General features: G+C 39.3%; 3 protein-coding genes across 5 annotated transcripts; 2 read left to right on the top strand and 1 right to left on the bottom strand.

The window, feature by feature from the left end:
• Nucleotides 1–268: 268 nt before the first annotated feature.
• LOC128622660 (uncharacterized) lies at nucleotides 269–9,155 on the top strand. 2 transcript variants are annotated; one of them, XR_008388438.1, is made up of 5 exons: nucleotides 269–1,488; nucleotides 2,555–4,387; nucleotides 4,526–4,595; nucleotides 5,013–5,144; nucleotides 6,819–9,155. XR_008388438.1 is itself a non-coding variant. In XM_053649354.1 (4 exons), exons 2-4 carry the CDS (start codon nucleotides 4,539–4,541, stop codon nucleotides 6,957–6,959), a joined length of 330 nt encoding a protein of 109 aa, XP_053505329.1. In that variant the 5' UTR covers nucleotides 2,874–4,387; nucleotides 4,526–4,538; the 3' UTR covers nucleotides 6,960–8,405. The 2 variants fall into 2 exon arrangements, 1 of the variants encoding a protein (XP_053505329.1); XM_053649354.1 differs by lacking the exon at nucleotides 269–1,488 and having other exon boundaries at nucleotides 2,874–4,387; nucleotides 6,819–8,405.
• Nucleotides 9,156–13,119: 3,964 nt separating this feature from the next.
• kcnk12l (potassium channel, subfamily K, member 12 like) lies at nucleotides 13,120–14,817 on the top strand. The gene is made up of 3 exons (XM_053649442.1): nucleotides 13,120–13,465; nucleotides 13,814–14,363; nucleotides 14,442–14,817. Exons 1-3 carry the CDS (start codon nucleotides 13,120–13,122, stop codon nucleotides 14,815–14,817), a joined length of 1,272 nt encoding a protein of 423 aa, XP_053505417.1.
• A 3,905-nt stretch (nucleotides 14,818–18,722) lies between these two features.
• Nucleotides 18,723–27,744, bottom strand: ppm1nb (protein phosphatase, Mg2+/Mn2+ dependent, 1Nb (putative)). 2 transcript variants are annotated; one of them, XM_053649428.1, is made up of 6 exons: nucleotides 26,935–27,744; nucleotides 25,795–26,366; nucleotides 24,109–24,226; nucleotides 22,416–22,530; nucleotides 20,888–20,951; nucleotides 18,723–19,593 (listed from the first exon to the last, which is right to left on the bottom strand). In XM_053649428.1, exons 1-6 carry the CDS (start codon nucleotides 27,338–27,340, stop codon nucleotides 19,567–19,569), a joined length of 1,302 nt encoding a protein of 433 aa, XP_053505403.1. In that variant the 5' UTR covers nucleotides 27,341–27,744; the 3' UTR covers nucleotides 18,723–19,566. The 2 variants fall into 2 exon arrangements, with proteins under 2 accessions (XP_053505403.1, XP_053505402.1); XM_053649427.1 differs by having other exon boundaries at nucleotides 26,929–27,743.
• Between the last annotated feature and the right edge of the window lie 95 nt (nucleotides 27,745–27,839).

Genomic DNA, 27,839 nt, shown 5'->3' on the forward strand with positions numbered 1-27,839 from the left:
TTTTCTTCTTCCTGTAATCTTCAGAAAATTCAGATTATGTACTTTCCTATTGAACGTATGATTTATGGTATGTTCCTAATACTATATATCATTGGGGTGAATGAATGTGTTCAGGTAGCAGGGTTGGGTGAATGTTCTGGGAGTCAAGAGTAAAAGCATTTTACATTTCCAAGTATTACAGTAGAAGATAACATTAAATAATTGACCATAGGTGGGGGGGGGGGGGGGGGGGGGCAGGGTTTCCAGAGAAAAAAAATTTATGTTGGCTCTCACCAACTTGGATTACCTGAAAAAAACAGAAGCAAGTATGACAGTCAAAGTTTAGTTTAGTATCATTATTTACTGCTCTTTATAGTAGTTTTTATTTATTTATTTTATTAGGTAAAAGACCTTTTAATATCATTCTTTTTGAAAACGTGAAGGACACTTTACCCTGTGTAATGTGTATATATAGTGTGTTTTATCTGTCCCAACCACTCACACCAGCCATCAGTACTACAGTCGTATGAAGTACGAGTTTATTTTGATGGTTCATCATCAAAAAATGTTCTGGTATTTCACTTCAAATCTGTTTTACCTGCTCTGTATTTCAGCCAAATCATAGCATTTCAGCAAATGATAGCGTCATGTAAAGCAACCATTTTGAATGGCACTATTCAGTGTTACGCAGCTATTACACTATGATCAGAGTCACGGTGTGAACAAGTGGTCTGATATCTCATCAATGCTAAAATGTTCAGAAAGAGACTCGAATCCCATTTTTGAGTCCACTTGTATTGTGAAAACCAAAAGCACTGAGGCCATTTAAAGCTAGTTCCCTTTCCGGACAAGACTGAGTATGGCTCAGTGAAAAAGATATGTACTTGAAATGTTTTGAGGGGCGCATGGCGCTTCTTAGTGGTTAGCACGTTTGCCTCACACCTCCAGGGTCGGGGGCTCGATCCCGGCTGCTGCCCTGTGTGTGTGGAGTTTGCATGTTCTCCCCGTGCTGCAGGGGTTTCCTCTGGGTACTCCAGTTTCCTCCCCCAGTCCAAAGACATGCTTAGAATCTCCAAAATGAATGGGTGTGTGAATGTGAGTGTGTATGTGATTGTGCCCTGCGATGGATTGGCACCCCGTCCTGGGTGTGCCCCGTCTTGTGCCTGATGCTCCCTGGGATAGGCTCTAGGTTCCCCGCGACCCTGTAGGATAAGCGGTATAGAAGATGGATGGATGGATGGATGGATGTTTTCAAGCAGAAAGGCTAGTAGTAAAATGTAATACAAAGCGCTAATACAGCCAGAGCACCAGAGGGCGCTGTTAGCTAGAGATGTCATCGCGTTATCACCTCACAGCAAAACGATTTAAGGTCATGTGTGAATACTGTAGCAGCTAGTCTGCTAATTAGCTAGCAGAGGTTTTAAATAGCAAGTTGAGAGATTTAATAAACATAAACATGAACATAACCATTTCTGCACTTCAGGTAGTGACTCCTCAGTGATACAGCAGGTAAAGTGAATCTTCCTTCCTCTGCTAGATAAATGAGTGTGCAGTTTCAGCATTATGGACGTCCCATTTTGTCATACTGTGTCTCAGAAGCTCAGCATATTTCATAGTTGCTATGGAAATATTTGAAATGGACCTTTCAGACAGATAGTTTAAATTTACACGCAGCTCTGGTGAATTCTGGGTTCTGATTGGTCAGAATGTGTTGATTCATTTTCTATAACAGCAGCTCTGACACTGATGCAGCTGCAGATCACTGGATTAATATTCATGCTCTAGTTCTAATGTTATTTCTGTATGAACAGCTCATTTACATGCACTTGAATAGAGGACACTCCACATAAAAAAATATCCCAAACGTGTGCAGTCGTTGATCTTATGAAGTTTTCTATAAGGAGATTACGGTTTATTATAAAGAGAATAAAGAGAGGCTGCTGTGAGAACAAATGTTTATAGCTGCTATAATGTAAGTGATAACAGGAATGACGAACATGACGGTAGAATGAAATGTAACTATAAACGGCTAAAAAAAAAAAAGGATGTTGTTCTTGTATTCAAATGAATAAATGAATAAATAAAAGTTGTAGTCATTGGTGTATATTGCAGTGGTATAAAATAAAACACTTAGGGATATTGCTGTTTGGGGAAATGATCCGGGTGGTAACAGGAACTTCTAACTCTGTTGATTTATTTTCCTGTAACTGCACACCACCAAGTGTTTTATTCTTCACCTACTACGCCATTCATCTTATATAGCACTGCATCACAAGTAGAACTCAGAATCAGGAACTTTATTAGTCAGGTAAAGTATATGTAAGAGGAAATTTGTCTTCATGCAGGGAGACAATATATGAAAGACTGAGGTCTAGAAATATAAACATAAGATAAATATTACATAATAATATTTGTACTCACCCCACATAACCTTGTGCACATTTTATATATATATATATATATATATATATATATATATATATATATATATATAAATATATATATATATATATACACATACATACATATATACACATATATACACACAAGCGCTCACCTCTCTTTTTTTCTATAGGTTTCTCTCTTTATGCTGCCTCCATCTCCACCATGGTGCGTCACAGTAAGCTTCAGAAACAGGTGTTATCTCTGTACCGTCAGTTCCTGCGTGCTGGACAGGACAAACCTGATTTTTTACCCAGAATACGGGAGGAATTTCGCACAAACGCTGCCATCCAAAAGACAGATGTGATGCATATAGAATATTTGTGTCGACGAGCCCAGAGGCAGTTGGAGCAACTTCGCGATGTGAACACCAAACATCTGGGTTTCTTCAGCAAGACCAAGGAGGGCAACTGATTTCAAAATAAATAAATAATGTAAATTATGTATGTGTAAGCTCTATTTTGGTTTCATCTGACCATAGAACCCGATCTCATTTGAAGTTCCAGTAGTGTCTGGCAAACTGAAGACGCTCGAGTTTGTTTTTGGATGAGAGTAGAGGCTTTTTTCTGGAAACCCTTCCAAACAACTTGTGGTGATGTAGGTGACTTCGGATTGTAGTTTTGGAGACTTTCTGACCCCAAGATGCAACTAACTTCTGCAATCCTCCAGCTGTGATCCTTGGAGATTTTTTGGCCACTCGAACCGTCCTCTTCACAGTGTGTTGAGACGATATAGACTCACGTCCAATTCCAGGTCGATTCATAACATTTCCAGTTGACTGGAATTTCTTAATTATTGCCCTGATGGTGGAAACGGGCATTTTCAATGCTTGTGCTAGTTTCTTATAGACACTTCCCATTTTGTGAACCTCAACAACCTTTTGTTGCTATATATCACAGCTATATTCTTTGGTCTTACCCATTGTTTTGAATGACTAAGGGAATTTGGCCTGTGTGTTACCTCATATTTATACCCCTGTGAAACAGGAAGTCATGGTTGAACAATTTCCTGTTCCTAAAATTTTAAAAAATATAAATGGGAAATTCATATATAAATCCATATCATTGTTGCACACCTGTATTTAACAAAGATAGTGTGTCAGCTAGATGCTGTAAATGTAAATACGTACAGCCCTGCTGGAAAATAAATAGATACCATCACAGAAATTCTAAGGTTTCCACTACAAATAACATTACAAACCATCAGCTAACCGTTAAAACCATTAACATTGTTGGTCCTTAATGGGATCCACTAGATATAACATTCCACCAATAGAAGGCAACAAATTACCAGTAGAGACCCACAGCGACCATTACAGTTTCCAATAAAACCTATACAATTCCCATTATAACCATTAAAATTTCTATGAGGGTTTCTATTGTTGTTTTTTTCAGCAAGGAGTCGGATCCATAAGCATTTGGATAGTGACAAATTGCGTGTTTTTTTTTGTGTGTGTGTGTTTAGTTTTTTTGTATTTTGTAATTTGTAATCATTTTTTAAATGAAACAATCAAGATGTGATTGAGGTGTAGACTTTCAGCTTTAATTCAAGGGCTTTAACAAAGACATTGCATTAACCATTTAGGAACTACATCCAACTTCATTCCCTCCATTTCCACAGGCTCAAAAGTAATTGGACGATTCAAAATTGGCCAACAGTTTCCTTGTTATTTCATGAGATAAAAGGTCTGGAGTCGATTCCAAGCATTTAATTTGCATTTGGTAGCTGTTCATGGGAACTCTCGATATGTGGTCCAAAGAGATGTCGATGCAAGTGAAGAAGGCCATCATTAGACTGAAGAAACAACAACAAAACGAAACATATAGGACATTTTTCTTTTTATTTCGTGCCCGCGATATAATGCACTAATCGATTGGAGCCACTAGGGGGCACTGATACCCGACCGACGCTGTTAAAACTCGACAACAGAGAAAGCAGTCAGTGTAAACAGGAAGTGAACTAGGAAGTGAGTGAAAACCTACCTTATAACTAATAACAAAACGTTATTTGATTAATTGTTGTTGGGTTTTTTTGTTTTGTTTTTTTTAAATCAAGGAAATGTAAAAGGAGTTTCTTTTTTTTGTAAAACCATCTCTTGACACAGGCAGAAAAAAAAAATGGCGGAGTCGAGAAAGACAAGCAGCGAGATGACAGACTCTCAGTTAATTCAGCAGGTCAGTCTTATTATAACCAAGCTAACGATATAAATAAACTGTATCAAAGCCTTGGAGGAGTATAATCAAATATAAAAATCTAATCAGCTGTAACAAAGCTCTAATAGGCTTAATATAAAACTTAACATTATACAAAATCAGTTTTGCTTCTTTCTAATCCACATTTGAGTTTCAGACGTACAGAAGTACTTATTTATTATATACAAATGTTTATATCAGGTGTATTAATATTAAAGAATAAATAGTAAAATAATAAATGTTTATATCTAACTCTATGGGCATTACAACAAATCCTGTAATAATCAGTTACACACATTAAACATTGTCATGTAGTGCTGCTTCTCTGTCAGGATGAGAATGCAATGCTTGTGATAATAATGTCATTTTTTTTGGGTGTGTGTTGTGTGTTAAATTCAGTTAGCGCTGCTCGGCTGGCTGAACACCGACAGTGTGGAGTGTAAACGGTTCCTCACAGCTGTTACTGGCATGCAGCTGGCCCGAGAAGTCCTTAATCGATTATCAGGTCAAGGAAAAGTGGACGCTTACAGGGTGAGGTGTTTCTGTCGATCACGTGGTTATTCATTGCAGTTTATTTGATATTATCTGAAGATGATACAAGAACAATCATTCCTTCATCTTCAGTAAGCGCTTTATCCTGGTCAGGGTCGTGCTGGATCCAGAGTCTGTCCAGGTAACACTGGGTGTGAGGTGGGAATACACACACTCGTGCACACACACACACACGTTCACACGCTCGTTCATCCTGGCATGTTTATGGAGGTTGGAGGAACCCGGAGAATCCAGAGGAAATCGCAGAGATACAAGGAGAACATGTGGAACTCTACACAGATGGTAATCCGAGCTCAGGAACGAATTGGGGATCAACCGGTGAGACGGCAGTGCTACACTCTGTACCACACAATTAAGAAGAGTGGTATATAAGAAATAAGAAGTATTCATGGATACAGCAAGGACTTTTTTTTTTATATATATATATATATATATATATATATATATATATATATATATATATATATATACACAATACCGAGAACATAGCTCTGAGTATTGTCTAATAATCCATACCGTTATGTGAAGCATTACAGACGTGATGTGTGAAGTGTCTGGTGTTCGAATACACTTGTCGTGTCAGTGAACATTACGATATAAAATAATGCAGGAAAAAAAAAAACACCTGTGGATCAGATGGAAAAGTTTCATCCAATATTTATCTAGAGTTTCAGGTCAGTACGGGCATGATAACAGCATTCATTATTGGATTGATTCTAATTTCAGTATAGTACAGTGGGAAAATTTGTACATCTGTGCATAATACCATTTAAGTCATTTTTCGGCTTCGATGTCAGCGAGCCTAATCACGAATGCATTTCTATAAGTAGTTTTACATTCTTTAATGGGGTAGGGTAATAAAAAAAAAAGCTGTTAATGAACAGAAAAAGGCACAAAGTGCAGACAGAAATCAGGGTTCTATAAATATATGCAAATTTTAAATGCTCCTAAGCAATGTGCCCTGTGCACTTTTGTTAATGACATGCATTTGCATAATATTGGAACTTAATTGGCTCTTTAAAAAAAAAAAAAAAATTATAATGCACAGCCGGTCACTTGCTCCATACTACAGTCTGTTCAGGATTTTGCGATCGCAGAAATGAATGCGAAATCAAGGAAACTCGGGAGTATTCGCAGGAGCGTGCAATTTTTCAGATTTGGGCCAAGACGTGACATCATCACAACACACATTCAGCCAAAAGCCCTCTTCGCTTCATGAATACGGCTAAAAGGTCTCATTTACCAGCATGCATCACTGTGAAACAGCGTGCAGAACAATTTATGCCAATTCAAGTAGTTTTCTGCAAAAAAAAAAAAAAAACACAAAAAAGTCAGCAAATTTAGAAGAAAAAAAAAGCCGCAGCAAAATCGAGCGTTTTTGAGCGCAACAATCACCAAAAAAAAAAAACACTCCACGAAATCCTGTACGGACTGCTCAATACTGACTCCGGTGAGGTTTTCTAAAACGCTGCACTGACAATTTTCACACTCAAAGTCAATTGTGCACTCAAGTCAATTCCACCAAAAAGATTTAATCAGTAAAAAAAAAAAAGAAAAGAAGACATTTTATAAAGCACCTTGTCCCCAGACTCATCAATATCAGATATATCCGATATGGAGTGAAGTTCACATTTTAATCATATATCTTGACAGAACGATTGCATCCAGAGTGTGGCGGATTTCGTGAGGAGGAACCCCAGAGCCTCTGATCGGGAGCTGAACGCCGAGGTGAAGAAGAACGTGCTTCTCTTCGCCTCTAGAGTGCAGGCTTTAGACTCCTCACCTCTCTTCTGAACACAGAAATACTGTGACTTCAGTCTCTCCTCCTCACCCTGCCTTACACTTGTCAGATTTGACTAAATATGTATAAGTATATGATTCCTTTTTTTTTTTTTTTTTTTTTTAAAAAAAAAAAAGATGTATGAAATAATATTCCTGCTTGAATGTCGTTTTTAATCACTTCATTTGTTTAGGCTTGATAATATAATTGCTAGGTTTACACAAACATTAACGAACTGAATAAAGTCTGTCTTCTAATGCACCTACGTGCACTTAAAGCTTTCTTTATTTGCGTTGTTTTTCAGAATGTCTTCACAAACTATTAAGTAAGGATATTTATATTCATTTATACCACAGTGCTGTCGAATTCTGGGTTCCGGTGTTGATTATTTTATTTTAAGAGCAGTTCTGACAACAGTGCAGCTGGAAATCACAGGATTTATATTAATGCGCCCGTTCTAATATGTTACTGTTTCTATAGTAACTGCTCATTAACAAGGACTTGTATTGAGGACGTGCCACAAACATATATTTTTTTTAAAAATAAAAATAAGATGTGCTATTTACTGAAGAGAAATGTATAATTGTTGATCTGGTGAGGTTTGTAACAGTCGGAGGTAAAGCCATAACCTTACATTTTCTGCTATGGGAAAGAGTTTATGCTTTGTGGTTTCTCACTAACATACAAACTGCAGTTTTTTTTTGTCTTATAAACTGAAACAGAGAGGCTGGTGAGGGAATGGCTGTTTATAGCTGCTATAACAAGTAGCTTGCAGTATATAGATAACGGATGTTCCGCAACATTAAATGTAGCAAATGTTTCCTGCAAAACTAAAGAATTAACCATCAGCCATCAAATGGAGTACGGAGCAAGTGGGGAATTGTGTACATTTGATTTTTGGCCAGTTTAATGCATACTGTATATAAGATGTAAATAAGAGGACAGGAGAAACAGAACAAAAAAAAAAAAAACAGGTGGCGTAGGAAGGGAGAGAAATAAGAAGCAGGGAGAGTCTGTAATAAGCTTTGCTTCATCATTGTATTCATCAAACAGCACCTGCAATGAATACCATTATGCAGATTTACATCTCAGATCCCTTGATGACTTTAAAGGCAGTGTCGAGCGCTCGGCCCAAGCAGCTGATTAGCCACCGTGCTTTTCCAGTGATTGGAAATGTGTCTGCAGCTTGCCAGTGATAGCAAGGAGTTATAAAATAAGTACGGCCCTGCAAGATAGAAAGAACAAGCTTAGAATAGTAAACTCTTTGATATAGCGTCCTAGCTGCACCTGGGCACTTACAGGCAACGGACAGTTCTCTAATGATGGATGGTATCTTATGAGCTGCCGGCGCTCAAGATGAAAGGCAACGTGTGACTGGTCAGAGAGAACAAAGCAGCGCAGTCCCCGCCAGTCTACTGTCTGACCACAATAGCAGCCCCTCAACACCGCTTTGGGTTTTTCTCATCCTGGAAACGTCAAACAAAGCAAAGTCTTCATGTCGGTGTACTGAGAGAGACACAAACAAAGCAATATCTGATATTCTTCTCCATAATTCTGCAATTGTTGTGACGTCATGGGGTTTGAATCAAATCACGAAGCGCTTGGCTTTTGATAGAGAATGTTTATAGGGTTCCTGGGTAAGTATTTTAAGGTTGTTCAGGTTCATTCACCAATATAAGCCTGGAAATTGCTTGCAGGAACTTTGTTGCAAAGTCTCTTAAAACCCAGTTTTAATAAGAACCCCTATAGATTTCTAATGGAACTTTCATTTTTAAAAAAAATTTATTTATTTATTTTAGAAAATATGCATTATTTAATGGATCTTGGATTGGAAGGGTTTTTACTTTGAACCCGTTATGATAAACTTGTAATGCAAGTCTACCTCGCTCAAAATATTTCAAACGTACACTCAATGGTTCTTCAAGGGTACTTTAAAGATTCACTGGTTAATTGAGGGTTCTTGTCTTCCCTTTCTGAACCCTTTGTGATAAGGAAACAGTTTAGAACCTTTCATGGTTCTCCCAGAGAGATAACAGAACAATACTTAAGAGTTCAAGATTTTCTCAGAGTGTATACTACAGCTCCACATGAATGAAAATAAAGACCATTTAAGAAGGCTCCTGAAACATGACTGGTTCTTAACATGACCCAGTTGCAATAAGAACCCCAAAAGACCCCAAAAGAACGGAGCCTACAACAGTTTTCCGCTATTGGAGAGGGTACCAAACAGAACCATTTTAGTTATCAAAGAACCCTTAATTAGCCTATACAATGTACAGTCATGGGACAAAAAGAAAGCACACCCTCTTTCAATTCTATGTTTTTATTTATCAGGGCCTAAATCACAATTGTGTGGCGCTCACCAACTTCTATAACCCCAGGTGACAGCAAAATAACATAACAGATTTCAATATGTAGTCATTATTTTCCCCCCAAATAAACCAGCATTCAGAAAACAGGTGGGAAAAATATCTACACCCTATAATTCAGTAACATGTAGAACCATCTTTAGCAACAGTAACGTGGAGTAAATGTTTTCTGTAAGAGTTTAACAGTCTCTCAGATCATTTTGGAGAAATTTTGGCCACTCTTCTCAACAACATTGCTTCCGTTCATTGATATTTGAGGGCATTCATTCATGCACAGCTCTATTAAGATTCTGCCACATCATCTTGATGGTGTTTAGGTTTGGTCTTTGTCTTGGCCATTCATTCCAACACCTTGATTTTTTTTCTTCTTTAGTCATTCAGATTTAACGATTTGCTGGTGTGCTTCTAATTATTATTGTGCCGATTGTGCAGTTGTGCCAATTTCTGCCCAGCTTAAGCTGCTGGACAGATGGCCTCACATTTGTCGCAAAATATTCTTGTATAAAATGTCTCAATGACTTCATCGTTGTCTCAACGAACGCAAGTTTCCCCGGTCCTGTGTCTGAAAAAACAAGCCCAAATCATCACCCCTCCACCACCATGCTTGACAATGGGTATGCAGTGTTTTTGGTGATATGTTGTGTTTGGTTTTCTCCAAACATGGCACTGTGCACAATTAACCTTGGTCTCTTCAGCCTAAAGGCCCAAAGAGAAGGCACACTTCCATGAAAGTCGGTCTTGTTCAGGCTGTTTCTGATTGTGCTGTCATGAATATAAACATTTAATCGGCTTACAGAGGCCTGCAGGGCACATGATGTAGCTCTTGGTTTTTTCTTAATATCTCTGAGCATTAAACAGTCTGATCTTGGAATGAATTTGCTGGGACGCCCACTCCTGGGAAGATTAGAAACTGTCTTGAAGGCTCTCCATTTGTAAGCAATCATTCTCACAGTAAAACGGTGAGTTTCAAATTATATGGAGATATATGACCGTATAACCCTTCCGAGATTGATGAGCAGTAACGATTGGTTCTCTGAGGTCATGGCTGATGTCCTTTCTTCTTGGCTTGATGTACTATAGACACACACCTGAGTTCTCCAGAACACCAAACTGCCAAAGGTTCTGCTTTTAGTCACAGTTCTTGATGGCGAACTAATCTTGTGCAATTCATAAGCAACACCTAGCCGCTAATTATTCTCGTAATGTTTGTCGAAGTTGGAATGGTGTACTTGTAAAGTACTAATGTACTTTCCTGTTTTTTGGGGGGGATGACTACATAGGCGCACGGTGGTTAGCACGTTCGCCTCACACCTCCAGGGTCGGGGGTTCGATTCCCACCGTGGCCCTGTGTGTGCGGAGTTTGCATGTTCTCCCCGTGCTGCTGGGGTTTCCTCCGGGTTCTCCGGTTTCCTCCCCCAGTCCAAAAAAATGCATGGTAGGCTGATCGGCATGTCTAAAATGTCCGTAGTGTATGAATGGGTGTGTTAGTGTGTATGTGATTGTGCCCTGCGATGGATTGGCACCCTGTCCAGGGTGTACCCCGCCTTGTGCCCGATGCTCCCTGGGATAGGCTCCAGGTTTCCCTGTAACCCTGAAGGAAGGATAAGCGGTATACAAGATGGATGGATGGGTGGATGGATGGGATAACTACATGTTGAAGTCTGTTTTGTTTTGTTTTGTTTTGTCATTGTTGTCACCTGAGGTTATTATTTATTTATTTATAGAATCTGGAGAGGCTCACATCATAAACCCCTGATAAATAAAATCATAGAATTGAAGGAGGGTCTACTTTCTTTTCCCCATGAATGTACAGTACCTTAGAGAACAATTACACAGGACTGAAAATGGGGCGGGAATGGTTTTCAGAGGATCCCTTTTAGGGGGTTGTTTCACTGGCAAGTTACTTAAAAAATGTTTTGTGTTAAATCTAGGATAATAATTTTTTCTCTTTAAGAACATATATTAATATTAATATTAACATTAACCTGTGATTTGAATTACAGCCGCAACTATTGTCAGAGGTGCTCTTAGCCTATAGAAAATTAATCGACGGCTTCCCATTCGAGAAATCAACATCCCTGTAATATAAGTGTACAAGAAGTAACTCTTTTTGTTGTTGTTGTGGATATACAGTACCTATATAAAAAATGTATATCTCTCTCTAGCCTATATATAGGCCTATTTATTTATGTTACATATGTTCACGTGCTATTGTTTGGCGCAGTAAGCCTACTGTAATTTAGTTTGTCCAAGGAACTGTCAATAAACTCTTGAATTTTGAATATAACAGGATGGATAGCCCACTAAAACCTTCACCACTTGCAGCAAAGACCCCCTCACTCCGACCCCTGTCTCTTGCACCGCCGCTCACTTCATCCGGGTTGCCAGATTGGTTTTATTCCTGTTTGCGCTGAATGTGTCTGGGTTGCAGGTGAGAAAGTATTTTGTCCGGGCGGCCTGAGAGCGGTTCAAACACTTGACATTGATTTCAGCGAGAATTAAATATAAATAAGTAATAAATATATAAATAAATATCATGTCTAGCCTACTCTAGGCTATGTGGAATGGACTGGAATAAAGTTGGTTTGACGTTGGACGTTCAATATTCTCAGATATGCGGAAATTAAGGGCCCGTCTCTAAAGTTACATACGACATTGTTATACACGTTTCTAACTTCAATAGCATTCGAAGGGAATGACTTACAGTCATATAACCAACTGTTCATCTAGGTGTCAGGTATGAGAAACTCCTTTTAGATTTTTGATATTTATCCAAATAAACTATTAAATCATATATAAGGCACGCACATAAAACATGTATTTTTACCCCAAAACAAATTGGTGGTTATTAAACTAAGGGTCCGAATCCACCGAACCTACTTGGCAACCCCGTCTTGGAGCGCACTTGTGCCGCTGTCTTCCACTTGAGTCTCATTTACTGAGAAGCTACAGAGCTGTCACGACGTGGACACATACTGAAGCTGGGGGGGATATTGTTATTATTATTATTATTATTATTATTATTATTATTATTATTATTATTTTAAACCTGCCAGCTGAAATGCGCAGGATGATTTTTACTGTGAAAATCCTCACAATAAGACAAGAAATCGGTGATCAGGTAAGGTGCATTATGTTTCCTTTCGTCTTTCAAACCGCCGATGCAGCTTGGAATGTTTATCATTCAAAGAAATTTTTATTTATTTATTTTTTTAAACAAACATTAATCCAAAGTTATTCACACTTTCAGTTCTAATATACTATTTTATATGCACTTAGTTTAAGATATATGATTGAGGCATGGGTACAAGTGTGGAACAATATCCTAGATTGTTTTTCTACTGTTCAGGATCTTTAAATAAAAACAAACAAACAAACAAACAAAAAACAATCCTGTGTTTCTTCAGTGCTACATGACGTCACTACATAGGAGTCCCCATGCATTGATGTTTTTTCTTGCAGAGATGATGGTGCAGGAGGTGGACAGTTCATCAAGAACTAATTATTGTTTCTTAAAGTGGAATGCATCAAAACTGGACACTGCCATGTCAGGAGATAGCCATCAGGATTTGGGCTGCAGCTTAATGTTCCATCTCATGAAGCCTCAGGAACTGGTCATATTCTGTTACTGCCTCACTGAAGAGGAGGAATACAGACCCTATGAGTCTTCAATCTTGATTTTCAGCTCATTCATGTAGGCAAGCCTGTTGTGTGTCTTTTTACATGTGTGCATGTGCATATGTATGCTGGCTTTGTGGCTTTGTGTGCTTGCTTGGCCGTGTCATTTCCTGCTGGTGCTTAAGTCATGCCTCGCAGACCTGATGTCAGAAGCAGCTGTTGCTGCCCACTGCACTTGAATGAGGACAATGCTCGTTTTGGCCTGTTGGCGGCGCTCATCCTGCTGTACCTGCTCTGTGGGGCGCTGGTGTTCTCCGCGCTGGAGCGTCCATCCGAGCTGCAGGCGCACCAGCGCTGGGAGGAACAGCTTGCTAACTTCACCCAGCAGCACAGGCTGAGTGTGGAGAGCCTACAGGCTTTGCTGAGGCACTACGAGGAGGCCTTCGTCACGGGCATCCGTGTGGACGCTCTGAGACCTCGCTGGGACTTCTCCGGGGCGTTCTACTTTGTCGGTACCGTAGTTTCCACAATAGGTCAGTTTTGTTTTTTGAGTCTCACACCATTAATGCCCATTCGTGTGTCAGATTTCCATAAACCCTTCAATTATTGAAATGATATCATTTCAAACATAGCATAGAAAAGCTGTGAATTTCAATATTAGTATACAATGGATCTGGGCGGTTTCTTCACTTCAGGTTTGTCTTCACATTCTCTCTGCTCTGAAATAAACTTTACTCCACCCCTTCTCCTTAAAAGGCAACTAATAAGCCATATGAGCTGGAGGTGGTTGGTTGGCTGATGGTGGGGGTGCTACGAATGAACACATCACTACTTTAAAAAGCCATGTATATCCGATATGACGATCCGTTGCTTATTTGCAGGTTTCGGCATGACCACACCTGTGACGATAGGCGGCAAAGTGTTTTTGATATTCTATGGACTCATTGGTTGTGCGGCGACCATCCTGTTTTTCAACCTCTTCCTGGAGCGCATCATCACCATGTTGGCGTACATCATGCGCTGGTGTCACGAGAGGCAGCTGCGGCGTGCTGGTGTGGGAGGAGAGGTGGCTCACAGCGAGGATGACAGCCTGGAAGGATGGAAGCCCTCCGTCTACTACGTGATGCTCATCCTGGGGGTTGCGGCGCTGCTGATCGCCTGCTGCGCCTCAGCACTGTACTCGTCTATGGAAGACTGGGCTTACTTTGACTCACTCTATTTCTGCTTCGTGGCCTTCAGCACCATTGGCTTCGGAGACTTAGTGAGCAGCCAGAGGGAGAGCTACAAGGCACAGGAGGCTTACCGACTCGGGAACTGTCTTTTTATCCTCATGGGTGTCTGCTGCATCTACTCCCTTTTTAACGTCATTTCCATCATCATAAAGCAGACCCTAAACTGGATCCTGGGTAAGCTGGACTGCAGCCGGTTGCAGTGTCCCTGCCGAGGACGCACCTACAGAAGGCAAGGCTCAGCATGCTGTTGTTGCTGTCTCCCCGGGCTGCATCGCAGCCAGCACCCCATAACTGGAAACCCCCGGCAGAGGGCACAGAAGCGCAATGCTGTACACCCAGCCCCTGCCAATGAGGCTGCACGGAAGCAGCGCTTCACTAATGCATCAGTGGAAACAGTGTGCGATAGTGAGACTGATCCTGGCCTGGGGCCAGATGGAGGTTATCTCACAGGGCATAGACTCTCAGGAGAAATGATCTCTGTCAACGACTTTATGGCCAACAAGGTTTCTCTGGCCATTCTGCAGAAGCAGCTCTCAGAGACCGCCCATGGAAACCCAAGACAGAGTCATGTTCGGCAGAACGGCTTTTCTGTCGGAGTGGGAGCCTTCGCCATCATGAATAACCGCCTACAAGAGACGAGTGTCGACAGGTAGTTCAGACATAGCGGATCATAGCGTCTAGCATCGTCTGGTGTATTTTCTTGAATGAGCAGAATAGGAAAGAGAAAGATTTTAACATTGGTAAATGCTAGAGGTGGGGTTTAGTGGGGAAATGAAATGTAGACAATTTTATTCAGTCAATATTTAGTCTGTTCAAAAATGTTTGAGGAAACTCAGCTACTTACTGTTTATTAGCAGTAGGCGTTTCTTGTTTTAAAGTAAAATTAAACATACACAATTTCCCCTCACACCAGTCATCCAAGATATGTTTGGTATTTGAATTTTAGTTCTTTAGTCTTGCACTGGAGCTAGGCTAATGTAGCTAATACAAAAAAATAAAAAGAAAAGATGTCTTTCTCGCCTAAAAAAAACCTTTTGCGTAAATACTCTCAAACCATATCCAGTTCTTCACTGATGCCACACAGACTTGCTGATGTGGTTTAGGACAGTGGGACTTCTCCGTGTAGCCGAACAAGAGAACGTTTGTTGACAAACCGAAAATGTTCCTTACTTTAGTTCTCCACCATTCCACTTGCATGAACCCAAAGCACATTGAAAGTGGAATTGTAGCGGAAACCTGGAAATGCTAACAATTATAATAACTCCATTTTGAATGTGAATGTGAATGGGTTAACACAGATTATAGCTGATCTTTTCCCGAATAGTTTGTTTAAAAATGACATTACATCGTTTAATGATGTGATTTAAAGCAGTGGTCTTCAAAGTGAACGGGTCCAACAAGCACAGCCAAGGGATCTGTGATTTAAAAAAAAAAAAATGTAGTTACAGTGGTGGAAATCACGACCTACCGACTTCTTATAGTTGTTAGCGCATTGCACTGGTCGTGTGAACTTAATGTGCGTAATCCAATGCAATTAGGGCTATTCAAGTTCAATTTGAACTTGAACCTAATGTGTTTGGTTTATGGAAAGTTTCGAAGTAAAAAGCTATATAGATGCAATAATTAGACACATTATTTAAATAATATTCATGAAATAAATCTGTACTGATGGTTGTATGGATTTCATTTGATAGTTAATGGTGTCCCTGGCTACAAAAATTGTTGAGAACCCTGACTTAGACATTTGAATATTTGAATTTTGGGGCATGAATTTATCAAAAATAAATAAATAAATAAAATAGGTGGACAAGATTTGTATTACTTGATACCGACATGAGCCATGTAGCTCCTGTGCAAAGCTAAAAATCCAAACATGGCTAATCGACTTCATTTTGCGCGACAGAAACATTATTTCATCGTGAGTTCTCCTAAAACCACACTTAATATAGAATATATACAGATGAGTCTGCTGGTGTGATCAAATTATTCCAGATTTCGGGATGGGTATTAAAGTCTAGACCATGTCTAAGTTAAGAATCACTGCGTTAATTAGGTAAGTAGTTCATTTATAACACGTCACGGAACACACGCAGCGTCACGTGATCATGATGCTGGTTTATGTGTGAACAATCTTCCTCTACTCCAAGTTTCATATCTGATCCGAGTGGACATGTTAAAGACTGAAGCGTTGCGATTGTATCAGCTCATCCGAGAGTCACTTTGGACGGCTGAAGTGATTGGTTTATACTGTGAGCAATCAGACTGGGCCTCTGGAGAGCTCTTTCAGCGACCCTTCAGGATTATAGACTGATTTACGAGAGCTGTGCAGCAGCTGTCACGTCACGCTCAGAAAAGAATCATTTAAAAACACTTTACACGTTATTTAAGTCTACGTCTGTACATATATAGCTGTACTATATCTAGAGATGGAATGTAAAACATGCAGATACTGTAGATATTCTGTTGTACAATGTTGTAAATAGCTTCTCACTAGTACCACGTATCTGCAGAATGAACACTTTAAAACTGAAGCAGAAAAACGATTCATGGGCATTTTGCCATGTCATTTTTCTTCCGTAGCCGGTGTGCTGCTTCCACATCTTCCCTTTCTTGTTTGTTGTTTCACTCTGAGGAACACTGGTGGCCCCATTGTTAAAACAGCATCAACAGGATGATGTTACCAAACACAGAGTATTCTCATGACGTATTCACGAGTGTAAGCTGAGGAGTTACGCGCTGGTGCCCCCTCGAGGCTAAAAGTTTGAGACGGGTTAGTGATCACAACACCGTTCCTCCAACCCACACTTTATAATAATCGATCATTTATAAGACATAATATAAGTGAGCCTTTATCTCGTAGTAAATAAGCAAGATGCCGTATTAGTACCATCTTCTACATCGTCTTCGACAGATTCCGTTAAAATGACACGGTTTTTATTAAGTTCCCGGAGGTCGTCTTCAAGCGGGTGAACATAAGGCCCTAAATGAACATCCAGCATGCTGATTGGTTGATTATGTTATAAAGTGTTCGTACCACAGCGCTGTTGAATTCTCAAATTGCTCCGAAGATGTTGAATCATTTCCTATCAGAGCAGCGCTGACAGATCTTTATATTAATGTACTCATTCTAGTACAGTATTATTTCTGTAGTAACAGCTTACACAGGGCCTTGTATAATGCGTGTAATTCTTGATGTGGTGAAGTTTATCTAACATTTATGGAAGGAGTCGCCAGTGCCAGAGCTTTGGTAAAGGTGTAACTTAAAGTTTTCAGACACAGGAACGTCTTCAGGTCAGAGGAGTGTATACCTCGTGTTTCTCAGTAACAGGACAAAGATGTGGGGTCTTATTGAACTTAAAGAGAGAGAAAAATGAAATGCTGGTGAGGGGATAAATATTTATAGCTGCTAAAACATAAGTGGCAACACAGTTTCAGAGACATTCAACAACATTATATGTAACTATAAAATGTAGAAAAAGTATGACGTGTCATTCTTAAATAAATATATACAAATTAGCCTTGAAGAATTGCTGTGGTACAAGAGGAATAAAGCACTTCTCAATTTGGTGTCGTCAGAAAAGTGTCAACTTTGGGGTGGTAACAATAACTTGTGTCGCTTCGCATCACACTTCGCATCAGCACCCTGTTGCTGATTATTTTCCTCCAGCAGTACACCCTGTCATATTGTGAGAAGGATCAGGTGTGGTCTCAGCCAGGAAGTCTTTGAGCTGTGCAGAGTGGGTCCTCATGACTGGAACTGAGAAACCCTGGGATAACCGTGTACCACTCACAGCGTGAAGATACGTTTATATTTAGCTTTTACACAGGTCAAGTTCCTTTACTGGAACCCAAACTTCAATTATCTTAGAAACCAGATGGCTTTCTAAGAGAGGCGAAAGCCAAACCTCGGCAGTGTGAATCCCAGGATTGACCGGGTAGTCCTGATTGATGACTGGGCTGAAAACCAAAGGTTCCAGGATGGTACACCTGACTAACTCTTTATTGTGCTCTTGGAAAAAGTCAGACGATACTGCGTTGGGTATGGCTGGACAGTAGAACGATTAAATTGTAAAAGGAACGAATAACTTAAAGTTGCAGTATGTAACTTTTATTACATTGTTGAAAACGAAGTCGCATTATTGACGTATTTCATTTAAGAAATAATATTCGGAAGCATGACGTTGGTATGCTGCTGTGATTCGCTCTGGAAGGCCTAAAACGTTAGTTCAACACTGGATATGTTTCAATTCATTGCAGATTGATCACAACCATGCGTACTGCTTAAAAACTTATTGTGTATCGACTCAGAACTCATAGCACAACTAACATTAAAAACTGTTCCACCATGAATGGCTTGAAATAACACATTACTACTAGAGAGGCCACTAAATCCCTGAACCCCTAAAAGTTACATACCGCTGCTTTAAAAAGATATATATATATATAGAATGTAATGACTAGATGTGGAAAACAGCTTTTTCCACTTGTTAATCTTTACACATGGAGACCGAGGTGATACTTCATACTGTATGTTCATAGGCCACGGCTACTACAAATAAACCCACATTTTATTAACCAGCTGTTCTGGTTTTATTCCTTTATTATTGAGGATTTGACCTTTACATTACCACAAACGTTGTTCATATACAAGGTGTGTAAAATATGCACAAAGGCCATTTCACATAACATTATACAATAATTAATCCAATTTAAAAGACACTAGGAAATCTATTAATAATATTAATGCTGTCCATCTAATCGGTGTTATAAGTGGTCAGTAAGGCAGCACAATACAGATCATGCAAACATCAGATCAAATTACAGGAAAAGACATTTGAAGATCTTCGTGAGCATCTGCGATGTGGGTCTGTACGTTCGGAAATCTCACAGAACTCGCTGTACGTGGCTGTGTCGGGTAATCGTACAGCGTTGGCATGCAGAACATGACTAATCAGGAACATGTCATTCTGACCAACTCAGTGAGACTCAATGCTACAAATCTTTAAACATCAGAATATTTCTTTAAAACTCCAAAAGTCTTTGTTTTCAAGTTTGTTTTTGTTTTTTTGTTTTTTTTTTTTTTTTTTTTTACAAATTACCTGAGTGTTGCCATTATTACATTGAATATATTTATCATATATATATATAGGAAATCGTTCTGGAAATATGTCAGGAACCTAAGTACATATACATTACATTCATTAGTTATTATCTTGAGAATTGTGTGGTTTGTAATAATCCTTCTAGCTAGTTCTAATGGAGAGTCCCCCCCCCCCCCCAATAAGAAAACAATGTTGAGTGCAGTCAGATAAACCCATTTCTTACTCATAATAGAAAGATTTTATCAGACGACACGACATACAGGTGTCAGTCTGTCTGTAGTAAGGGTTTGGGAGACGACTCTAAGTGGAATCTGCAGAACCGAGTTCCTGGAAACATAAATGGTAATATGGTTATCGTTTATACGAGCACATGGTGTTTGCACATACAGTGCCCTCCACTAATATTGGCACCCTTGGTAAATATGAGCAAAGAAGGCTGTGAAAAATTGGCTTTATTGTCTAACCTTTTGATTTTTTGTTCAGAAAATTCATAAAATACTCTGCGCTCATGGGCATCAAACAATTGCAAACACAACACAGGTTTATCAAATAATAATAAAAAAAAGAATAGAGGCTTTTTTCTTTGAAACCCTTCTAAACAACTTGTGGTGATGTAGGTGACTTCGGATTGTAGTTTTGGAGACTTTCTGACCCCAAGACGCATATAATTTCTTCAATTCTCCAGCTGTGATCCTCGGAGATTTTTTGGCCACTCGAACCGTCCTCTTCACAGTGCGTTGAGACGATATAGACACACGTCCAATTCCAGGGTGATTCATAACATTTCCAGTTGACTGGAACGTCTTAATTATTGCCCTGATGGTGGAAATGGGCATTTTCAATGCTTGTGTTATTTCTTATAGCCACTTCACATTTTGTGAAGCTCAACAACCTTTTGCCGCACATCACAGCTATATTCCTTGGTCTTACCCATTGTTATGAATGACTAAAGGAATTTGGCCTGTGTGTTACCTCATATTTATACCCCTGTGAAACAGGAAGTCATAATTGAACAATTTCCTGTTCATAGTCACCCAGGTGTACTAAAAACATGTAAAATATCAATGGGAATATACTTCAAATATATTATTCTTGTAGGAATTCATAGGGGTGCCAATAATTGTTGCACACCTATATTTAACAAATCTTTTCTTGTTGTTTGCAATTGTTTGATATCCATGAGAGCAGAGTATTTGTGATTTTTTTTTTTTAACAAAAAGATCGAAATGTTAAACAATAAAGACAATTTTTTCACAACCTTCTTTGCTCATATTTACCAAGGGTGCCAATATTAGTGGAGGGCTCTGTATGTTCATAATATGGTGATCTGCAATAAAGTATGCAATGCAAAAATGATATCTTAATATTATTTTTTTATTCTTCTATTTTTTTTATTCTATTTTATTAACATATTTTCTGTACATATTTTCTCATTTCAGTTTTGAGATTCTTTTTCCACTACAGAAATAAAGTCTTGAAAGTAGCAAAATTACTGGCCAATGGAGTAATTCCAGACAATATTTGAGTACAAATGTCTCAAAATAGGATTAAATGATGCAATAATTTTATAATAACCATGTTTTTCCATGATTGTGAAATGTCAAAATACAGAAAATGTTACCTGGGCTAATCTGGCTTTACGGGCCTCCTTTTGCTGATAGTAAGCAGAGATGATACAGTTTCGTCTACAAAAAGTGTAAGACATCAGTATGTAAGATATCAGTAGGGGCAAAATGTTATACAGTGCACAAAAAGTAGGAAAGTAATTAGATATTTTTAATCATTAGTCTATAATTTGAGAGCTTCTGTACTTGAAAAGAATCGAAGGTGCATGTGTGCTGTCATTAAAAGAAAAATGGTTCAGCAAAATAATAATAATAATAATAATAATAATAATAATCATAATTTTACCCCAAATGTAGTCAATCAGCTGAGATGTTTAACGTCTGAAGTTTGCTTCTTTAGTTTATACAGTAGCTATGATGCTAGTCTTGCTAACAAGTAATTGAAGTAGACCTTGACCAACAACTTTTCCTCAAACACACGAATTGCTTTAAACAACATCAAAGAGTTACTTATGTTATTTTTAAAACAGCACTGAGAGTCATTGTTTACAGATGTAAGTTTTACCTGGAACTAATTATAAGTGGAACTAACTATAACTTGTTTTAAGTTGAATTATATTGGAGAGGCGGTGCCTTTCTGTGCTAACTGGGCTTAATAGGCTAGACTAGAAATTCATTTTCTAGTGTTGATATCGGCTAGTCGGGCAGTCGGAAAAATAATAATGAATCATACAGTAAATAAAGCAGTTGACTATACATTAATATTTGCCCGAGACCACAAAACAAATTTTTCTTTCGCTTTAATGGAGCTTTGATATCACAAAGTGTAGCCTGAGATCCCACTCAGCTCATTTAGAGTCAGATCGGTGGTACAGGCCAGCTCAAAGACACTGATCCAGATCAGTTTTCAGACTCTACTGAGGTAGGATTTGAACATGACAATAAATTCTCCCAGATGTAGATACTGCCTCCTCCATCTATCATTAAGCTAGGATTTTATCATCGTTACTCTATAAGGAGTTTCCGCACCGCTCTGCGATTTCAGCCGAGCCAGCTCATGCACACGAGAGCATTTTAAATATTGGTACATCACTAAATAGTGTAACCTGACATTTATTTATTATGTATACATGTATTCATTTGCATATATATATTGCACTGATTTATTTACTTTCATCATTACTAGTGTAGCGTAAAAAGCATTGAATGCATGTTAATTGAAGTGTGGTTTGGTGCATTCTTTCCTGTCTTAAAATGGCAAAGCAGTGAAACAGTTAAACGATCAAAAAGATGACTAGTCGACTATGTATTGGACAGGTAAAAAACAAACAAACAAACAAAAACAATACGTACTCATGCAACTTGCAACTACGTACTGGAGTTTAGTTCTGTGTCCTGAACCACATCAGCACGTCTGTGCGGCATCACCGAACAAGCGGTGTGGGTTTGGACTTCTATTCCTTATGACTTACATTAACTTCATAGCTACTCATAACAAAATTAAAGAAGCAACGTCAGACAGCAAACATGTTATATGCCTGTTTGATTACATTTTGAGATTAGGCAAAGTGCAAAGTGCCTTACTTGCTCTGAAGGCCACCCCCTGGTGGTAGTCCAGGGATCTCATTTGAAGCCAGAACAGTAAGAACTGATAAGAGATCAGGCTCGTCTCCTCTTCCACTCAGTTCCTCGAAGATCTCTGTCCAGAAGAAATTCATGAAATTCATCCATTTTCACTGATGATAGTTAGAACTAGATACTGAAACTGTGATATATCAGCATTGTACAGATTGTGAATATATCATGATCTCATGATGCATGTTTGTGCAGTATATGGAACATTTATGGAGCTGCTTGTATCTACTAATCTACGTGCCAGACCTGTTTATTTATTCATGATATATTTAACATTTTATATCTATACTTATTTTTTATTTTATGCTTTATTGCTTCCTACTTTGGATTTTTATTGCTCTTGTTTTTTGTCCTGTGTTTCACGTGGCTGCCTGTCTGTCTCTATCTGTCTGTCTGTCTGTCTGTCTAGGAAGAATCCCTGATGTAACTATCGTTTACTTAAGTAATTATTGTAGATGTGATCTATCTATCTATCTATCTATCTATCTATCTATCTATCTATCTATCATGTGCCAATTCTTTAATAATTTCATTGCTGCAATAACAACTATAATACTCACTATAACAACTATTGGATTTGACATTAAATCTGACTTCTTGAAATTTCCTTTTCCTCGTTACATTTTTGTAGATATTGAAATTTTAAAATAAAATAATAATAAAAAAACAATTCTAATTTTCATAATGTTCCTCCTTTGGTTGGAGATTTGTTGTCAAAACGTCATCAAAACTACATATCATGTCCCATGATAAAGTATTGCGATATATTTTGTCATATCAACCTCTGCTAGCTTGTAATAAAACAACTGTAGTATTTTGACACATCAGTCGAAAACTGGTCAGATCTCCTCATCATGCTCTTATCATGTCTTATTATTATATAATCCTGTATAGCAATATAAGTTACAAATTGATTGGCATTTATAAAGGACCATGTAACAAAATAATGAGTAACAGGTAAGTGTAATTAATTAGTAAACGTGAGGGTTTGCTCAGTGTGGCTGAGAAGGATGTGTGGTTATAGGTGGGGGTTTCCTGTTGCTTTTGAAATAGTTTTTTTTTTTATTTTACATTAATTATTAAATATTAAACAGTCACTCTCTAGTCAGAAATGAGTATTCACCTATTCATAACTGTTAATAGAACGCTGGAGTTGATGAAACAGTTTCAAACAAGGGGCGCTGTGCATTTTCTGCTTTCAGGGGCTTATACATAAATGCAGCTGAGTCACGACCAGTGAGAATGAATTAAGGGCAACGCTTGATGTCATCCTTGGTGTGATATTTACATTGCACGTTTGGTCTGAATCCGAGGTGATACGGTTAATCGTTATGGTCTCCTAACCTAAAGATGATTTTGTTTTTGACTTTTGTTACTACAAAAAGATGGGATCTTGTCTGAAAAATATAACCGGATGAAACTGTCTAGATTTTCTATAGCTAATGAAATAAAACCAGCACTTGGTTGTGGGTGCAAACTTTTGGTCTGTACAGACTTTACATAGAACAAATAATAACACATATTAGAGACAAATCCGTTGATTTACAGTTTGGAAAAAGGGGTAACAAAAGTGATGAAATATCTAAACAGTCTGAACAAAGAAAGGGTCTCGAAGTGTAATTATATAGACTTTAATACACACCTGCAACCTTTGACTCCAGGTAGTCCTCTAACTCAGCCTCCTGGTGCAGTGCCTCAGGAGAAAGCTGGGGGGCGCCAGGGAAACACAACACTATGACGCTGATATTGTCAAGACTTCCCTGGGGAGCAAGAAACAGAAGAATTTATACTATAGAGCAGGGGTTCCCAAACTTTTCCAGGGCAAGATCCCCCAAATGACATTAACATTTGACCGAGGCCCCCCTTTTGCAAGATGTCTTTAAAACACATTAAAAATACAGACTTCTGAATATATCCCCCTTTTTTTATTTTTTAATTAATAATTACATCTTACATCTTTACATTACATTACATTAGGAATTGATTGTGTGTGTGTGTGTGTGTGTGTGTGTGTGTGTGTGTGTGTGTGTGTGTGAGAGAGTGAGAAAGAGAAAATCATGTATTTATTTATTTTTCACACCAAATTGTTGAGGCCCACCCCCCCTGGGCGCCCCCTGGCGGCCCCCACTTTGAAAACCACTGCTATAGAGGAACTAAGTCCAAAGTTTTCATGCCCTGCACCTGGAGTAATTCACCATAGACAGTCCTCCTACTGGCATGTTTTCACATGATGGAAGGAAACCAGAAAACCCTGAAGAAATCCATGCTGATTTCCAGTAACTGGAGCTCAAGCTCGAACTGGGGAACCCATAGCTGTGAGGTGGCAATGCTAGTCACTGTACTATGTCACCCATGTAACAGTTTGAGGCTATAAAATGTAATATTATGAATTGTAATTCACCTCTAATTGTAATCCATGTTTCATGAATACAATCCACATACAATATTCCAAGTTGAAATGATCATTTATGTCCTTACAGTGTTTTTTTGTGTTGCAGTCCCATATAATTATTTTTCTTTATATATATATATATATATATATATATATATATATATATATATATATATATATATATATATATACAGTAGGAAATGAACTCTATACAAGTACTAATTGCGTGTATAATTTGGAATAAGTATGTACATACAAGTAAAGTCTGCCAGTATATGAGCTTAGTGTTTGACATTAAGATTACATCATTATAGCATTTGGCTAAAAGAACGCCCCCAGGTTACCGCTTCTGTTCATTCTGATCATTTATTATGCCGTGACTCACATGCAGGTTGTGCCCAGAGCTTGTGAGGCTCTGTTGGCTGTCGGCCGTGTGCCCTGACATTACTCGGTACTAGGTTAAATGTCCTAATTTTGCCCTGCGGCTAAAAGTAGATCATCCATTTGTGGCTTAGAGATTTGCTTTGAATCTGTGGTACTGCCATCACAAAATACAGCTTACTGACTCTTCTCTAAAGCCTCTCGTAGCCAGTAGGTTATCCTTTCTCTTACATAATCATCTAGCTCAAGTCAGACTAATGCAGTCATTGTAGACTTGTGAAAGAGTACGTGTGGGCGTTCAGTCTTCTGTGGTGCTCTAAATACAGTCATGCCAACAAAATATGAAGCATTGGTGTTGCTGGTTTCTAAATGCATCCATTAGCAAAATGCCACAAGATGCCACCTTGCAGTCCTCAAGTGTGAAACAGAAGCCTCGTGGGAGTCATACATTATTTAGAGAGAGGAACTGTCAAGCGATTATAGGTTTAAATTAGGTCTAATAGATGAACTTCCAGCAGTTTGCGTTCTACTGTTATTTATTAAGTACAAGCCTACCTTATAAAGACAAAGGTCGATGACCTGAGAGCAGACCTCTCGCAGGTCTGTACACACTCGCAGTCGGCTGCGCACGAATGCACAGAGCTCCTCGTTACTGACTGTGTCCCAAACACCATCACATGCCAGAACTATGAACTCGTCCGCTGGTGAGCGCTCCACGGCTGTGATTTCTGGCTCTGGAGAGACCATCTGCTCAGTCGCTGGGCGCCACTCGACCGACTTGTAGCTGAAGTCGCCAAGAGCTCTGGAAACGGCCAGGGAGCCATTAACGCGCTGCAAAGTGACTGAGCCGCCAGCATTCTCAATGCGCTCCTTCTCTCCAGGACTGAATGGCTTGTGGTCTTCGGTCGAAAACGCCACACACCCGGCACGGCACAGAACTGCCCGCGAGTCTCCGCAGTTTGCAAAGTAGATGTGGTGTGGAGTGATCACAGTGGAGACCACAGTGGTGCCACCACGCTCCCAGCCCTCACGGCAAGCCATTGCATAGAGGTGTTTGTCCATGAGGAAGAAGCCTTCCCGTATGCCTTCAGTTACGTGCTCCACATCTTCCTCTGCCCGGATCTTACCTGTAAGAAGAAGTCAAGATGCATTTACTAGTGCAATAACAGAAATCAGCTTATGTTAATTATCTTCGTAGCGGATAAATATGAACAATAATTTCACAGATTCTTGAAGTAACGACTGAAAACCATCCATGAGAAACCTGATATTCAATATGTCTTATCTGCTATCCATCATTTGGAAGATGAAAGAGACTAGGAACGTGAAAGTCGGGCTATTCAAATCATATCAAACTCTATCCTGTCTCAATTGTAAGTTGCTTTGTATAAAAGCGTCAGGCATTTCTTATTGACTTCAAGTTACTAAACTGCACCTTGCATTATTAGGGTGGTGTTCTTTTGAACGTTCTGAGTTTCATATCCATGCCAGTTAGCATATGATGCAACATTCCTCTTCTAGGAGTGATGCAATTTACTGTAATCATGCATAGCAAGTGCTGTCAAATACAGCTGATGTTCCCAATGAGTCATGGATATCGAAAGCCGTACAACAGGCTTAACATTTCGTCTCGAGCTCATAATTATTCACCCTGCCCAAAAGAAATGAAGCATGAAGCTTTTAACTCACCTGTACCTAGTATGTGCTCCAGTAGGTTTCGTGAGCAGTGTTGAGCTACTGTGCTGCCAGCATGGCCATCATACACTGCAAAGAAGCCCCAGTGAGAGAGCTCTCCACCCAGCTGGGGGAAGCAGTTATGGAAGTCCTCCATATGGGCCCTCCAGCCTTGCATGCAGCCCAGAGCATAGGTGAGGCCCCAAGAGGCACAGCCCTCTTCAAAATATTTATCCAACACAGGACGTTCAAGATAAGGACTAGGGATGACCCCCTCCTCCTCTCCAGCCTCCTCACTATCAGCTGGCTCACCCCCGCCTCCCCCACGCCCCCCTTTAAAAAAAGAGGTTACTCGTTTCTCTGTCTCCTTCACCAGCTGCCGGACAAAAGCTGGCATTTCCACACTTCCCTTCCTGGATGTTCTCATGCTGTCTTTGATCAGTGTCTAAATCCTCAGGCCCTGTTTCCCAGCCTCCGCCCCTGTGCTTCTCTCAGTGCCTCGGCCGTTGTGTGCTGAGGGCCTTCAGAGCATGACTGATCCTGTTATTCCAAAAATCAGCAAATAATAGAATCCAGGAATCTTGCCCCTTGATAGTCTACCCATCACTGGCTGTGGTCAGGAGTCTAACCTATCCACATTCTTCACCGTTCTGTACAAACTGCTCTGTCGTTGTCTTCGTCCTGCTCTGTCTCTCAGTTCTATTCCCTTCCCTCTCTTCTCCCCAAACCTGTTATTTGCCTGTCGTCCCTCTGATTGGCTGAGCTATTTCTGTCCTCCAATCCCTTCCTGCTGCTCCGCTCCTTCCTCCTTGTTTTACACACGCATGCACAATCTCTGTGTCACTGTCACTGGTTCCTTTTTATTCTCCCTTTTCTCTGTTTGTCTCTCTATCTTTTGAACTCTTACCATTATTATAGACCAGGAA

Source organism: Ictalurus furcatus, chromosome 18 (assembly GCF_023375685.1).
Source record: "Ictalurus furcatus strain D&B chromosome 18, Billie_1.0, whole genome shotgun sequence".
Taxonomy (NCBI): domain Eukaryota; kingdom Metazoa; phylum Chordata; class Actinopteri; order Siluriformes; family Ictaluridae; genus Ictalurus; species Ictalurus furcatus.